This window comes from Acipenser ruthenus, chromosome 4, assembly GCF_902713425.1.
Source record: "Acipenser ruthenus chromosome 4, fAciRut3.2 maternal haplotype, whole genome shotgun sequence".
NCBI classification, from domain to species: Eukaryota; Metazoa; Chordata; class Actinopteri; order Acipenseriformes; family Acipenseridae; genus Acipenser; species Acipenser ruthenus.
In genome coordinates this window covers 26,024,850-26,042,202 of record NC_081192.1, presented here as the reverse complement: position 1 = coordinate 26,042,202, position 17,353 = coordinate 26,024,850, and the positions used below count along the sequence as shown (strand labels likewise).

Below are 17,353 nucleotides of genomic sequence, written 5' to 3'. Positions count from 1 at the left end.
CGCTGTTCTACATTTTTTTAATGCAACAGTTCATTTTAACCATTTTTTTTACTCAACAGTACTCGCACACGTTTGGTCATCATCATAACTGTTGCTTAAAACTGGAGTGTAGTAATCCAGCACCTCTACACTTAAGCATTTGTGTATCAGCTGACAAGTGTTCAGATGATATCCCATCAAGCCTTTCTTCTTAAAGGCGTACAGCCTCTATACTTGAACCCCCAAATATCTCAATATGTACACAAGCACCTGTGTACATATTTTTACGATATCACAACAAAAGGAATATGCTTTTTTGTGTGTGTGTGCATATGTATAGCTATTATGTACTATATATCAATTACAGTACAATAATACAACACAAAATTGACTGAATGATAATACCCGAAAATAATCTTAATATTTTTTTTAATAAAGTAGCCGGCGCAAATATAGTATTAGGCAGTGAATTGTGCCGATCTGCGTTTTATTTTGAAAACCCTGCATTTTTAGCAGTCATTTTTAATGTTTTAGCCTCTCATAGTGCTTAACACAGAAAACCCGCCCCTTCAACTCTCTGATGGGTTAAATGTTGTGTCAAGACGTAACACAGCTGTCATGTGATTCCTAGATTTTTTTTTTATCCAGCAACGCGCAACTGATCTAGTCTGCTAGAAGTGCAATCAATCATTCTTGTTAAAGGCACAGTAGCATCTGCAAGACGGGCGGATCAGATTTTTTCAGCTGGGCGGCAACAGCCACCTTGCTGGGCAGCTGAAAAGGCCTGGGGAGAACCCTGTATAGTATAAAGTTAAATCTTCATTAGCAACTTTAATTTCAACCATAAATATAAACATTGCAATATATACTTTGATGTGTAGTTTTTTTTTTAACTTTGTAGTTAGGTTTTTGCGATGTTAAAATGTTATTTGCTTATTTAGGGTTTATTTGCTTAGAAAATACTAACCAGGGCTGTCAGTATCAGAATGTAATATAAAGTGTGTGTGTGTGTGTGTATGTATGTAGATATGGTTTAAACATTTAAACGCTGACATTGCAAAGAGTTTAAACGTTCATAATGATTTACCAAAAGCACATCCCTAAAACCAAGAATCCTTCACTGATGGACAAACCAATTGATTTTTTAAGAGGAAGTTAGCGAATCTGAAAAAACAACAGTATGTCATTTTCAAGCAAGCAGTGTGAATACTAAAGAGCATCTACATGGTGGCTTTAAGGATAGCAAACAGTGGTAAGCCCCACACCATTGCTGAATCACTATAGCGCCATGTGCTGCTGACATGGCAATCATTATGCTGGGACCTGATTCACAAGTAAATTAAAAGTTATACCTCTTTCAAATGATTTGGATGCACGGCGCCATTCATGAAATGGCTTCTGACATTCGTAAACAGCTTTACTAGAAAGTGAAAAACCTTTCTGCTATCCAACTCGATGAATCGACTGATGTGTCAGGGACTGCTTTTGTAAGATACATTCGCGACAGATCCGTGCAGGAGGATGTATTTAATTTTTTTGTTTTGTTTTGTTTTTTAATTTAGTAGTCGCCAGGACGACGCAACCTTAGGCAGCTTACAGGCAAGCCCGCACGCGAAGTGCCTTTACTGGATGCGCCACTCAGGAGCCCCCGAGGACGTATTGTTTTGTGGTCCACTTTCAGGTCGAGCTACTGGGTAAAGCATTCATGACACTTTTTCTGAGGCAGCTATAAAGATGCTGGGCTGGACTGTGAGCGGTGTATTAGTGTATGTACTGACGGTCCCAGGACATGTTGCACGCAATGCTACGTGGACTTTTGTTCAATACATACTGAAGCTTTAGCTGCTAAGAATATGCCTGCTGATCTTCACAAGGTGTTTGATGTGGCTGTAAAAGTGGTCGACCAACTTATGCACTAATGCACGTTTGTTTTCCGTGCTTTGCAAAGAAATGGGTTCTGAACATCAGCAATTGCTGTTTCATACTGAAGTACGACTGCTTTCCTGTGGTAAGGTTTTTACACGTTTATCTGAGCTGAGACAAGAAGCAATGGTTTTTCTGGAGGAACACAGATTTCCTTATTCTGAGCATCTGTGCAGGATGGCAGTTTTTAAACTCTCTCTCCGATGGCAGATTTCACGAGAGTTAGTTCGCTGAGTTGATGATAAAGGACATCATCCTGTTGCACTTGCAAGGCCTACAAAACCAGCTGCAGCATTATTTTCCTCAAGTTACAGCAACAGGTAGCCTTTGGATAAGAAACCCATTGGAAGATGCTGTTAAAAATGCAGCCTTGCCCCCAGCAGTACAGGACAAGCTTATGGATTTATCTTGCGATAATACCCTGAAGCAACTGGGAGATGCAGATATACAATAGAATATTACAGAATGTACAGTACATGGCAGGGATTCCATTTGCAGGAACTTTATTAGTCATGTGACAGACAGTCCATTTTCACAAAAAGTACCATGAGGTTCATTTTACTTCCCTGTTGCATAGGACGTACAGTATACCATTTCTTGCAGGAGAATCACTTTTTTTTTAAAAGATAAACTGAGAGAAGCACAACTTATGATTGGGAGCACAGAGAATCACTCTGGTAAAACAAGACATTGGAAAATATGCTAGAGCGGTAATCCTGCGAGGTAAACAATGTAGTTTATGTGGCCTGTGCTGGCGATGCAGGGCAGATTTATCGCAGACCTGAATCTGGTTGCACAGACAGGGCCTTTTCATTCAATACAAAGGTTCCTCTCCTAAGTGCTCTTAATCCTTGAGGTCCTAGGGCTTGCATTTCAGTGTGTGATTCTCGCAATTTTCAGACATATCACCCCTTTTTAAGAGATTCCCAGTTTGTTGAAAACCCTCACTCCACCCAAATAAAAAACAAAATACAGGGCTCCAGACTGTGTCTAAAATTGACAACAATGCGACAAAAATTATAATAATTGGCAATTTTTGGGTTACAGAAAAAATGCTGCCTGTCCCTTTAAAAAGTGTGAATATTAATGAATGCGCTATGACCTCGGTCTGTAAAGAAAAAAAGCTGTCATATCACATGTTTTAAACTGAAGTGCAAGAAGGATGATAACAATCTGACTGAATACAAACACATTTTTTAAAGTAGTGCTTTGTATGTGGGAAGTTAGAAAATAAACCCTTTAATGTTTAATTGTTCATTTAAATACAGTGTTTCAGCTGTGCAGATATGATGTGCTTGAATCCGATAGTTTGTCTTTCATTTTAATATTGAGGTTGCTTAAAATGTAACCGTCATAATGACTGCCGGCGGCGGTTTTAGGTAGCAGTATAACCGCAGCTGTTCTAGTGTTAAAGGGAGTGTGTGGCAGGGCAAAAGTAGGGCTACTGATTTTCCATTCTAGTGAATAGCAAATTGCGTTTTTCAAATTCTTTTGGTTCTTTCCCACTTTTTATCAATGTACTGATAATTAAACATGGCAACAAAGCCCAGATTTTCAATCAGACTTGTTGCTGTATGTAAGTAAAGCACCTGAAGACACTTAATAAATGCCATAATGTTTATAAACATCACTTGGCTCATTGCTGGCATTAAAATAAGCAGGAAATTGTTAGTTTATTATCATAACCCTGGTTCCCTGAAATAGAAATGTAACCATTATCGAATGGGTATTTACTTCCTAAAGACCCGAAATCTGAATAAGATAACAAAGCTGCTCAGCCAAGCCTGTCACGCAGTCATGCCCGCCCCAGAGGGTACAAAGGACTGCGCGCACAGATCTCAGCGTCATTTTTCCTTGAAGCCTGCTGCAATCATGGACGCAGTGACCTTGAAGGATAATGGTTACATTTCTATTTCAGGGAACCAGGGTTATGATAATAATAGATAGGAGGCTAAATAGGAGGCTGTCATTACTGAATGGGTCAATATACCCAAGCCGTCACAAGGGCAAGATTGCTGCACGACCGGAATGCTACAAGGTTAAGTCAAGGCTGCCTTGTGTGGTACCATTCGGAACCACAGTAACAAGTAGCTAGGGCTAAAAAATTGAGGGAGAAACTCACCTCTACGCTTGTGTTGTAAAGGTCGACTGAAAAGCCGTCCTTAACACTCTAGTTCCAAAACCAGGGTTTTAAGGGTCCACGATATTAACTCTGTAGAACCTAGTAAAGGTATGGGGAGTAGCCTACACTGCTACAGGGCAAATGTCCTTGACAGATGCACCCAGGAATAAAGCACAAAGTTGCCATGCCCCTGGTGGAATGCGCAGTGAGGAGGGGGTAAGTAGGCACACTCACAGGCAATCCTGACTGTATGCTATCCATTTGGACAGCCTCTGCTTAGAAAGGGCTTGACCATGGGACTTGGCCCCATAGCAGACAAAAAATGGTTTGGACTGCCACCAACTTTTCGTCCTGTCAACATAATACGCTAAGGCCCGCACTGGACAGAACATATGGAGCTGCCACTCTCTGTCAGACCAGAAAGGAGGTGGATGGAAAGCCTCCAATTCCACAGACTGGTTGACATGAAATGCCGAGATAGTCTTCTGCAAAAAAGCAGGACTGGTACGGAGCGTAACCTTTGTCCTGGCTTCTGCAAACATTAAGCAGGCTTTCGCAATTGAGAATGCCTGCATCTCACTAACCCGCTATGTGCAAGCGATTGCAAGCAGAAAGCCACTTTGAGCGATAAAAAATGTAGCTCAGCTGAATGCAAAGGCTCAAATGGAGGCTTCATGAGTATAACAAGCACCACATTACGCCTCCAGCAAGGAACAATATCCTTCACAGGCGGCCAAAGCCACCGAGCTCCTTTCAAAAATTGTCCCGCCAGGAAGTGAGCTCCTGGGGAGAGCAAGTCACTTTTGACATGGCAAACTGAAATAGCTGCCACATAGACCTTTAAATGTAGAGGGGGATTTCCCCTAGTGAAACAGCAAAAATTGCAGTATAACTGCCGTGGGACAGGTCATGGAGTCGAACGCCTGAGGCAAGTACCACGTCTAAAAGAAGCCCCACTTGACCCGTACTGAGAATGCGTGAATGCTGCTCTGGCATTTTGCAGGGTGTCAATTACACTATTGGACAGACTCTGTTGAGCTGAAATAGCTCTAAACAGGCGGCTATTCTCTGCACTCTGCCGTACGACAGAGTGAACAGCATGGACCTGGAGTCCAAGCACACTTATATATAGGAGGCTGTCTGAGAAGGCATGAGCTGGCTCTTCGCATGATTCACAAAGCCTAACCATTGAAGGTGGCCGGTGACAAGTTCCGTGTGGGCCTCTGCTTGTGCTGGAGATTGGGCACAAATGAGCCAGTTGTTCAGATAATTGAGTACTCTGATGTCTTTGAGTCTCAATGGGGCCAGGATAGCTTCCATGCACTTCGAAATGGCACAGGGAGCTAGAGAGGCCAAATGGAAAGACCCAGAATGCACACTGTTTTCTGAAAGGCTAACCGCAGGTACTTCCTGTGTGCTTGTTTTATGGTAATGTGAAGATAGGTGTCCTTGAAGTCCACTGTGGTGAACCAGTCACCCGGCCTGACTGACTAACTGCTGTTACATTGTCAACATTTTGATCCTCCTTCGGTTCAAACGATAGTAAGCACCTAGAGGTCTGTGATGCACTGACGTCAATATTCCAGATGGCTCCCTGAAAAGGGGCCCTGGGCCTGTGGCAGCAAAGTTGTAGAGCTGTTGAATGGTTTGTGGCATGGCCTGAGGGTTCTGCCTCTGTGCTGGGTGGCAGAACCCATTTTAGCCTCCGTGGCGAGCAGCCACAGGCCGCTTCTGAACACCACATCTGGCAGCAGGCACAGCCGGCTGTGCCAGTCTTTGACCTGCTGGGGCCTACGACGCCAGTTTGCCACTGGTTTGCACACTGGGGGTGGTTGCCTGGGAAGCAAGCGCATCAGCTCCTTTGTGGATTATCGCACGTGGTGAGAGTGGAAAGAAATAAACTAAACAATAATTAAATTTGCAATGAATTTAGCTTGCTTACCTTGGGAAAACCTTGAGCACAGTACCCTTAGGTCTAAGTTCTTCAGCATAGAAAAATGCAGTGCTCTGCCATTGTTGCCATCTTTTTTGCTTTCTTGTTCTCTAGGTGTTTACGACTGGCAATATAATCTTTAATGGTATTGACTCGTACATAATCAAATGAATGACAGCAAAACTTGCAGTATCTCACCATCCTCCTACAGATAATCAGAAAATGTTTTTAGCTCTGTCTTTAGCTGAAACAGTGCATTTTTTTTCGTACTTGGTGCAGCCACCATGTTGAGTTTCAGCAGAGAACCGTGAGTGAAGTTACATGATGAATTAGCTCAACGTGGCTGGGTGTAGTGCAAAAAAAAAAAAGAAATAAGACACTGCAGAATTTAGCTACATTCCATTCAAAATGCCTAATTCTGGAAAATCAGTAGCCCTGCGAAAGCCCTTAATGGAAAGAGTGTGTATGGAAAAGGAAGGTTGTCAGCAATGGGGTTAATTCTGCCCCTGCCAATAATCACAGGTGTGGCCATTCTCCAATTAACTAACTGAGTGCTAATTGGAGAATGGCCACCTGTATAAAAGGACGATACATCCTTTGTGTGGGAGGAGGGAGTTAGGTGAGTGGAACTGTGGTTTAGTAGTGAAAGGGAATGCCTAGCCTACACTTGTGTATTTTGTTTGAATCTTTTATTTTGGCCCTTGTGCCTTTTTGTTAAATAAATATGCACAGCAGCACTCCACTGCAGCTTCTGTCTCTGAGTCTCTAATTCCTGCCGGTAACATCTTGGGCCACAGCACTATTCTGTCACAGACAGCTTTGCACTAACCACCCTTCTTTGCATTCAAATACATAGGTATTAAAATGTTTGGTTTTTTTGTGCTTGTTTTATTATAATTATTTATTCATTTAGCAGACACCTTTATCTAAGCGACACAGAAAAAGTGAGAACTGACCCCAATGTTTTGATGAGGAAAATTAAAATAAAGTGTTGGAATTTATCAGTAACTAGGTGTTCATTTTTATTTTGTATTTTTTTTAAGTCCCCCCCAAAAAATCTCCAAAATTGGAACCCTATTCTGAAAAAGTGAAATGCAAGCACTGTAATGTATGAATTGTTATTTGAAGCAATCCTGTCAATGTTGTACAAAGCAGCTTAGAATGAAAATAAATGTAGCAAAAATCTAATTTAAAAATGCAAATGGTCTTAGCAAATGGAATGGCATAACAGGTAGACAATAGTAGGATTATTTTATACTTTCCTAGCCCAAGTAAACAGGTAAAACATTAAAAGCTGAACTTATTGTGGCAAGTACCATATACCGTAGATGTAAAATATAAATCATGCAAAGTCAGCATAACTGTAGTCAACATATAACTATTTGTTGGGCTTACTGTACAGTAGCAGTAGTAGATAGGTACCAATAATAGGGTACAGAATGTATTCAATTTACTGTAGGGATTTTTTACAAGCAGTTTTACATTGAGAATATATAAGCCCAGCTGGTTCATTAGTCTTGACATTTTAGCTCAAGATGCAAGTAGATGCAAGACCCTCTGCCACCCTAACATTCCACTGATGTACAGTATAATTACAGTCTGCATACTATAATGAAGACCATGTTACTCCTTAATTAAATAACTAGACAGACATGTCACTTCTTGCAACATGTTAAGATGTTTAATATATAGTATGCAACTGCAGTACAGTCATTCCACTCACTTTCTTTTCAGTTTCTGAAACAAAATAATATATACATTTTTTTCAAATAAACTTTCTATAAGCCTTTTCTCAAACACACACCCCCAGATTGTGATGATGGGATCTGCTGTTCTATTCAACAATGCTCTGCAGTAAAAGGATTAGGTTATGATTTTTTAATTTCCCTTCTAAAAGCTTGTTTTACCTTACGTGACATACAAAGCTAATCTGAACGACTTGCACAATAAATAATTAATTTCAATGACCTGAATCCCTGCAGACAGACCCTGTTGCACAGCACTGCTCAACTGCACTCTGCATTTCATGATACAGAAGTGTTCCGTGTAAATCAAGACCAAGACAAAGCTAAGGAGCACTGTGAATTAAACCGAAAGAAAATACTGTATACAGACGTGCTCAAATTTGTTGGTACCTCTCCACAAAAAACGAAGAATGCTTTTAGCTGTGTGTTTTGGGTCATTATCCTGTTGGAGGACCCATGACCTGCGACTGAGACAGAGCTTTCTGACACTGGGCAGTACGTTTCGCTCCAGAATGCCTTGATAGTCTTGAGATTTCATTGTGCCCTGCACAGATTCAAGGCACCCTGTGCCAGGCGCAGCATAGCAGCCCCAAAACATAACCGAGCCTCCTCCATGTTTCACTGTAGGTATGGTGTTCTTTTCTTTGAAAGCTTCATTTTTTCGTCTGTGAACATAGAGCTGATGTGACTTGCCAAAAAGCTCCAGTTTTGACTCATCTGTCCAAAGGACATTCTCCCAGAAGGATTGTGGCTTGTCAATATGCATTTTAGCAAATTCCAGTCTGGCTTTTTTATGTTTTTCTTTCAAAAGTGGAGTCCTCCTGGGTCTTCTTCCATGGAGCCCACTTTCGCTCAAAAAGCGACGGATGGTGCGATCAGAAACTGACGTACCTTCACCTTGGAGTTCAGCTTGCATCTCTTTGGCAGTTATCCTTGGTTCTTTTTCTACCATTCGCACTATCCTTCTGTTCAATCTGGGGTCGATTTTCCTCTTGCGGCCGCGCCCAGGGAGGTTGGCTACAGTTCCATGGACCTTAAACTTCTTAATAATATTTGCAACTGTTGTCAGAGGAACATCAAGCTGCTTGGAGATGGTCTTGTAGCCTTTACCTTTATCATGCTTGTCTATTATTTCACTATGTAACACAATTTTTGTTCCTGGGTAGTAAGTGTTATTTCCTAATTGCTTATGCCTCAAAAGTATAGAAAATGGCTATTATTCCCCACAAACTTTGCTTTTGTGACCAGGACAGTGATATTTTGAAATTTACCTATTTCCAGTGAGAAAACGGGCGAATTTGTGTCTTTTCGTTCACATAAAGTCAGAAAAAAACATCATATGAATCCAAATTAACATGTATTTACAAATACATGTAAAAATGACTACAAAAGATTTAGAAGCGAGTAGTTTTTCGAGATTTACGATTATACTGTAAATCACTTTCACGAATCAGCCCCCAAATGTAGTCTCCCATCATGTTCTCGTTATACTGTCCTTGGTAGCGGCGTTCAAAGTCCAGTATATCCTGGTGGAAGCGCTCGCCTTGCTCCTCCGAGTACGCTCCCATGTTCTCCTTGAATTTATCAAGATGAGCATCAAGGATATGGACTTTGAGGGACATCCTACAGCCCATTGTGCCGTAGTTCTTCACCAGAGTCTCAACCAGCTCCACATAGTTTTCGGCCTTGTGATTGCCCAGGAAGCCCCAAACCACTGCGACAAAGCTGTTCCAAGCCGCTTTCTCCTTACTAGTGAGCTTCTTGGGGAATTCATTGCACTCCAGGATCTTCTTTATCTGTGGTCCGACGAAGAAACCGGCTTTGACCTTTGCCTCAGACAGCTTAGGGAAGAAGTCTTGAAGGTACTTGAAGGCTGCCGACTCCTTATCTAGAGCTCTGACAAATTGTTTCATAAGGCCCAATTTGATGTGCAGTGGTGGCATCAGCACCTTCCGGGGGTCCACCAGTGTCTCCCACTTGACGTTGTTCCTCCCCACAGAGAACTCGGTCCGCTGTGGCCAGTCCCGCCTGTGGTAGTGCGCCTTGCTGTCCCAAAGGCAAAGATAGCAGGGAAACTTGGTAAAACCGCCTTGGAGACCCATCAGGAATGCCACCATTTTGAAGTCTCAAAATGAGTCTGCCGGATGCTTGCAGCCTCTTGATGCCATCTCAGAAAAATGCAGATATGTATCCACTTAGGCAGCTGGAACTAAACTGAACTGGTGGGCTTAAGGCCCCTGTATTTATACTACTATTTATATTACTGGAAAGTTCTAGAAAGTTCTAGAAGTTACTCCAAGTTTACTCAGCACTGAATCTATCTGGAATGTTCTGGAAAATAGGTAAATTTCAAAATATCACTGTCCTGGTCACAAAAGCAAAGTCTGTGGGGAATAATAGCCATTTTCTATACTTTTGAGGCATAAGCAATTAGGAAATAACAATTACTACCCAGGAACCAAAAAAAAAAAAAAATTTGTTACATGGTGTTTTCTTTCTGATCTCCTCAGACAACTCTCTCCTTTGCTTTCTCTGGTCCATGTTCAGTGTAGTGCACACAATGATACCAAACAGCACAGTGACTACTTTTCTCCATTTAAATAGGCTGAATGACTGATTACAAGATTGGAGACATATGTGATACTAATTAAAGAAACTAATTAGTTCGAAATATCACTATAATCCAATTATTTATTATCTTTTCTAAGGGGTACCAACAAATGTGTCCAGGCCATTTTAGAATATCTTTGTAGAATAAGCAATAATTCATCTCTTTTCACAGCTTCTTTGCTTTATTCTATGACATACCAAAGGCATGCAAGTATACATGATAAAATAGCTTTTAATTTTATCACTTTTTCAGGAGGAATGAAGTATTATTTCAATGAGCTGTAAGGGTACCAACAAATTTGAGCACGTCTGTATATCATACCCATGCTCCACCAAAATATCATTTTTTGCAAAATAGTTCGGAGTATGAGTTTATTGTTCTGTTTGCTTTAGTATAATACAAGATAATTTCAACAGATCCACATACTGTTATACAACTGTACAGTACATTTGTAGTGCCGTTTAAATAATTTATTGTTATGTGTTTTTCAACAAAATAGGATAGGGTTCTAAGTAAACATACGAGTTATGTACTGTACAGTATCTCAAGTGTTTAGTCTGTTTTGGTAAATACATGGTACTGTAGAACGGAAAAGGAACAAATTGACCAGGCCTGCTTCTGTTTTCAACGATAATGTAATCTGATTAGATTGATAACCCATTCTTCCACAACCAAACCCAGTTTGCTTAATCAAAGCATTCTGAGAAGAACTGAACAATATGCAAATGGCGGAACGTGGCAGTGAGGAGGTGGTTGTTTTATCAGTTCAAGGCCCTTTTCCATTATCACTCCAAAGTCTTAATACGTCAATGCCATGCTTGCGCAGCAGCACCACCATTCCATTTGTGCGGCAGTCAAAACCTACCCGAATACATTCCCAGTATTTCCTATGCTTAAATCATTTTTAAAAATTGAGATTTTGTGAACAAAAACAAAGCATCCACATTATTATATCTAAGGGCTATGTCAAATCAGATTGAATGGTTTGTAAACATGAAGTATGTGAAGTAGAAATAAGATTAAAAACCATATCACCTGTAATAGAACTTTGGTTCATTTTTCTTGTTCAACACCCATGATAACCTGACCCAGAGAAGGGTTGGGTGCCATTACATTTTACACCCAAAGACTTTTCACAACACCAACCATCTGATGTATAAGCAGAAGTACTGTAGGTGTGGTGGTGGTGGACAAACTCTTAATAAACTATAGTTAGCAGCCACTAACAGATGGCCACTTCAAGTTTCTGCTGGATTTTTAAATGGCTTTTCAATGAAATACTGCTCTGGATGTTGGTTGTATCTGAGGTTGTTCTGTGAAATATACTCAATATGCTAAAGTTGCCATGAGTACTGGGTGTAACCCACTCAGAAACCAAAGGACCCAACCGCTTTTAAATAGGGCTCAGGACCTTGGTTTTACAGTATCTTTACTTTCTACAACTTTCAGGCTGTTTTGGTGAAGTTAACTGAAGTCACTGCTGTGAGGTCATCGGTGGTAAGGGATGCTAGACAGACAACTCACATACTCTACCAGTACAGCCTGTACACTTATTAGCATGAGTAGGTATTCTCTATTTTCAAAAAATATAAAAAAAAATATCAAATTTTGGCCGAGAACTATTTGAAACATTTTAGGCTAATTACTAAATATTAAACTTATTTTTGTTATATCGTCTTATTTGAAATATCTATAAAACTGCTAATTTTTATTGTTATTTTTTTTAAAAAAAATTCTCTCAAGTACACGTAGCTATAGGATTTATTGTTTATTGTTCAACTGGCCATTTACTGTAACATGTTTGAAATGTTCTCTGTGCAGCTATTACAAGCCCTAGAGGTTACACTGCTGGACAGCGACACACGGAGATGTTCTTGGGTGAATGGTTACATTCACTCTGAATACCTTGTGGGAGATGCAGATGTCTGAGAACTCCAGTGAGTTAATTCTCCTGTAGACTTTAAATAAAAATAAAAAGGGAAGTCCTAATATCCACTGCAGTTCAAATCATGGAACATTTTACTATTAGTATGACAAGATCCCAGGATCTCAATCAATATTGCATGTAATACTGTACCAGAAATGTATGATTCTTAGTCACAACAAGTATTGCACTGCTCTAGTATGGAGAGATAGGAATACAAGTAAGAGCAAAGCTGCATGTGATGCTGTAGATGAAAATGTACACCATTTGGCGAATCAACAAAAAACACAAATCATGAAAGCTAACTTTTGTTTATGAATACCACTATTATAGTAAAATCTAATTTTAGATGTTTCAGATTACAGATTATTTTTTTTTTTTTAAATATCTCTACATGATCATAAGAACACATATCGGGATGATGGGAAAAGCATGCTTAAACTCCCGGGGGTGCACTCACTGTAGTACAGCACTGCAAGTCAAATCTTTAATAGTCAGCTGACAGACAAGATACAGAAGCCTAAGAGTCAACACCACATACAGTGAGGAGTCAAAACATTAAATATTATTATTATTTATTTCTTAGCAGACGCCCTTATCCAGGGCGACTTACAATTGTTACAAGATATCAGATTATTTTTACATACAATTACATTATTTTTTTTTTACACATTATTTTTTACATACAATTACCCATTTATACAGTTGGGTTTTTACTGAAGCAATCTAGGTAAAGTACCTTGCAGCAGCAGTGTCCCCCACCTGGGATTGAACCCACGACCCTCCGGTCAAGAGTCCAGAGCCCTAACCACTACTCCACACTGCTGCCCTTAAATACAAAACAATGTAATACATTTAGTTCTAATGACTCTGAAAGCAGGGCGAACAACTCAGTATAAAGTGGTTTTTGAGGTTTTGAGGCTTTGAGGTTTACTGTTGTAAGAAAAGAAACATGAGATTTCAATTTCACTCTACAAATTTTGGGTACTTTTTTTGCACAGTGTGATTGGTCAGAACTCCTGGGGGAGTCGGCAACCATGAATGGAAAGCTTCTTTAGCAACAGAAGAACTCCAAAGCAGGAATGGCTACAGTATGCTTATAAAAAAAAAAAGCGTTTAATTGATTTTTAGATTTGTAAAAGCAAATAAAAATTAAAAAAATATATTTTTTCTATAAAATTGCAAGAAAACAAAGAGACAGCAAAATATTGTTAGAATATGTCTGTTTAAATCTACTGCTGCATGCAATATGGTACAATAGATGAAACTCCAAACATAAACCTCTACAATGTGTTCAGTTACACCATGCATTATTAAGCTGCTTCATTTTGTCTAAGTTTAGCTCCCAGGGCAAGCAACATTTTTTGTGTGACCAAGTGAAAGCACCACAAAGGATACAAATTAGTACAAGCAGTGTAATAAATCGCACTATACCTAAAAAGTTACAAATATTTGTATACAATTGAGTGTTTATCGGATTATAGCAATACAAAACGTCTATAGGAGCCTAGAAGTGTATGAAGTTTGGTGAAGGTTTGCTCAAATCAAGGAAGTTGTCGTGTTCACCATGGACAGCATGACAGACATACAGACAGACAGACATGATAAGGGCTAAGGGTCCCTATTTTTTGAGTGAGGACACTACCGGTGTCAGTAACACCTTCTTTTAGTAAGAACGACTGTGTGATAAAGATGCCTGATCAGCTTCATTTTTGTTGCCATTTTCTGACAGAATAAGATCAAGATAACCTTGGCAAGGTCTTTGTTTCTTCAACAGCATCTCAACAATATATTCTTATGTCTCAGGTGACCTCTGCATGCAGAATGAGGGACCGGTCAGTCATATTTCAAATACCTTCATACTACTTTCTGACACAATCAGTGGTTGCCCACTATTTACTTAGGTTTGACTGGGAGGTTTGACTGGACAAAAACAGACCAGAATGAAGCCAAGCAGAACTTATTTAAAATGTCAGCATGTCCACTATATGCAAACAGGACTGAATGGATTAGGAATTGCAGCTTGCACATATTCTTGGCAGTTTAATTTACTAGAGACCAGCTGTGCATTGTTTTAATAACCCCAACAATATGACTCCCCAGGTGCTTTTACATTATGAACAGTAAAGATGAACATGCCTTTTCTTTTTTTCTGTGCTCAATCACTTCCCCAGTATCATTAAGCGACCACAGTAGCTGTACAGTCTGTTCATCTGACACCAGTAAATGCAGGTTCCAATGTCAGCAATGAAAGCCAAGGCTCAAACACAAGAACAAAAGAAGCAAGGTTAATTCCTTAACCTACTCCAGGTTGTGCATGCTTAATTGCATGACCCACACAGTTAAAATCACTGTACTACCGAGTTGTTGGAAATACAGAACTATACTACTGTAAGCAAGAATCATACAGTAGGACGAATGCAAAACTGTTTTGTAAAGGAGCTCCATGGGTCAAGTGATCAACTGTACAACCAAACACTAAATGCCAAGTTTGAACAATCTGTATCGACCATAAACAGTGTTCAGGTACTAAAAACTTAAATTTCCATTTATTCTCTATCAGATAACTTTGATAGTGCGAATCAGTCTCACATATTGCAAAGGGTAAAAAAACTTGCATGAAAGAACAGTTTAATTATCATTCCAAATTGTAGTTTCTCGCCAGATACCATACTTTATTCTTCTCTAAAATACTGCACTGTACCATGGTTATAAACAGACAAGAGCAGGACCTACTGTATAGTAGCAATTATCTGACAACAGCAGAAAGCTTGGGAGAGGTCATAGGGATGGATAGACTCCAATTGCATAGCAGTATAAGCCATTCCTGGTTTTGCTGAGAGTTTAATAAGACAAACCTGGGCTTGTTACCTATACAATGGGGCTGATAAAGCTCATTTTAAAATGAGGAATGGGGGAAACTGCTATGCAATAGGAGACTTATTTCCATTGCTGGGTCATGTGGGACAATATGGCAACTGTTCATGTAGCTTACTGTAGCGGACCAGCACCAATCCTGTGTATTAAAACTACCTTTCTGATATATTTAATTACAATTTAAATTATTGGGATAGGTGCCAGCAATCCCCGTTAAATTTGAATTAGAAATATATTTTTCCTCTACTGTACAGTAAAGTAGCTTCCTGGACAGCTCCCAACAGGTAGTCGAATTAATGACCTACAGACTGTTGCGATGTACTGCATTTGCAACATTTTTTGTGGTATTAAGTATAAGTAGGATAAGGTCATAACAGATTTGCAGTAGTAGGGCCTGATTTCTAAACTTACTATTTAAATAACATAGGCTACATTAATGAGGATACTGTAGTTCTGAGCCCCAAGACAATCATTTTTTTGTTAAACATAAAATAACATCACATCACTGTATTATGGAATATATTCAAACTACAAAATAACAAATACAGTAAATAAGTCAATGCTCTTTAATTTTATAGTAAAATGTTTTCCTCTACACTCAGCTTGGTCAAATTAATCACAATCCTCATAAATCAACCAGCCAATAAACATTAAATCAAATGATATCCACGTTTTTGTTTAGTTTATGGTATTGATTTTGTCTGTCTGTTGTTTTCAAAACAATGTAATTATAATGCCTCAATTTACAGTTCCAAAGCGATTACAGATCCAAAGCGTGTAAAGCCTTCACACTTGCAACTTATTATTACTGATTTTCAGAACCATTAAGGCAATATTGCACAGGTAAAAATAGATTTCTAAATAAATAAATAAATAAATAAATAAATCAGTTATGCTTACATTATTATGTGAAATCAACGGTAGCCTTTTGGTCAAATTGTCTATTTTAAGGCTACTTAAGAATTCGTTTCACTTCAGCTAAACCTCGTCACACAATTACAGACACTGTCCTCTCCTCACACACAGGCTACTCTTCTTGTGACACCTGCTCCTTCTTCATGACAACTCCCCACGGACGATACACCTTTTTCTGCTGTCATGCATTGTCATCACTGCTTCAATTTTGTTAACGGGCAAATGAAGCACTTGACACATTGTAGTTGCTAAATAATTATGTTCAAATTTAAGGACCAGTCTAATTCTCATTCATCGCATTTCTGTGTTTTTATACTCTGTATTTACCTACATAAAAGATTTTCAAATCATGACACCCTTTCCTCCTGTTTTCATGTATTCTTGGGACACAATAACCTCATCTTGAATTTGAAACATAGATTTCTTTATCTTTGCAAGACAGTAAATGTAAAAAAAAGGTTATGTTTTTAATATTGCTTCCCTTTTTATTTTTCTTAATCTTGGAATTACTTTTGCAGGACGCCCACTCAATAGCCTATCGTTTTCTTTTGTTTCTCCAGTGCTAGAACAGCCACGCAATAAATATTTAATAACGTGAATCGTCAGTTTTTTTCCATTGACTATGGTCCCGTGGGATGTCTCATCAGAAATGAACAAAAGAAACTTATACTGTTTCTGTCCCATACCAATTCTTCTTTATATCGCTAATGATACCACTCGTATACCCCCATATAGAATGACAACTAGTAGTACTACTATGACGTCTGTCAAGCTAAATATACATATATCCCCATTTGTATGTCTAATTGTAATTCTGCTTACCTAATGCCACCTCGCAGGCTTTGCGCAGCTGAGAGTGGTGAGCCTTTTTCACCTCCTTGTCGGCTAAAATCTTCTCCAGAGCCCGGGTTAAAAACATATTTTTCGTCTTTTTACCTTCATACATGACGCGCTGGACTGGGCTTGGAGGAGTACCAATCCAGCGGGGGCAGGATTAGTCTTCAATCTAGCGCTCCTTTGAAAGCATGTAACCGTTCTTGGCCCAAAATAAAAACATAAATAAATACATAAAGTGGGATGAATTTACACGGAAACCCTTCGCTTTTCCATCAGCAACCTGGCTGCGCCATGTTGAAAGGAAGCGACGTCACGCACGTCAAAACGGCCGCAATGAGGCGGTTGTTCAGGCGGAGCTGAGTTGGGAGGGGAGGAATGGAGCGGTTATGTATTGTACTGCAACTTCCTTATTCATTCACTGTTACTACAGGGTCGGTGCGGGGAGGTGGAAGAATGAGCAGCCCTTTTGTCATCTTCAATAAGGGGA

General features: G+C 39.5%; 1 protein-coding gene across 2 annotated transcripts in view; it reads right to left on the bottom strand.

The window, feature by feature from the left end:
- LOC117400211 (brefeldin A-inhibited guanine nucleotide-exchange protein 1) overlaps positions 1 to 17,236 on the bottom strand; it is an 86,890-nt gene extending 69,654 nt beyond the window's left edge. For both annotated transcript variants that reach the window (XM_033999784.3, XM_033999785.3), the window contains exon 1: positions 16,852 to 17,236. In XM_033999784.3, the coding sequence (XP_033855675.3) occupies positions 16,852 to 16,975 (124 nt within the window). In that variant the 5' untranslated portion in view covers positions 16,976 to 17,236. The remainder of the gene's footprint in view (positions 1 to 16,851) is intronic.
- Positions 17,237 to 17,353: the final 117 nt, after the last annotated feature.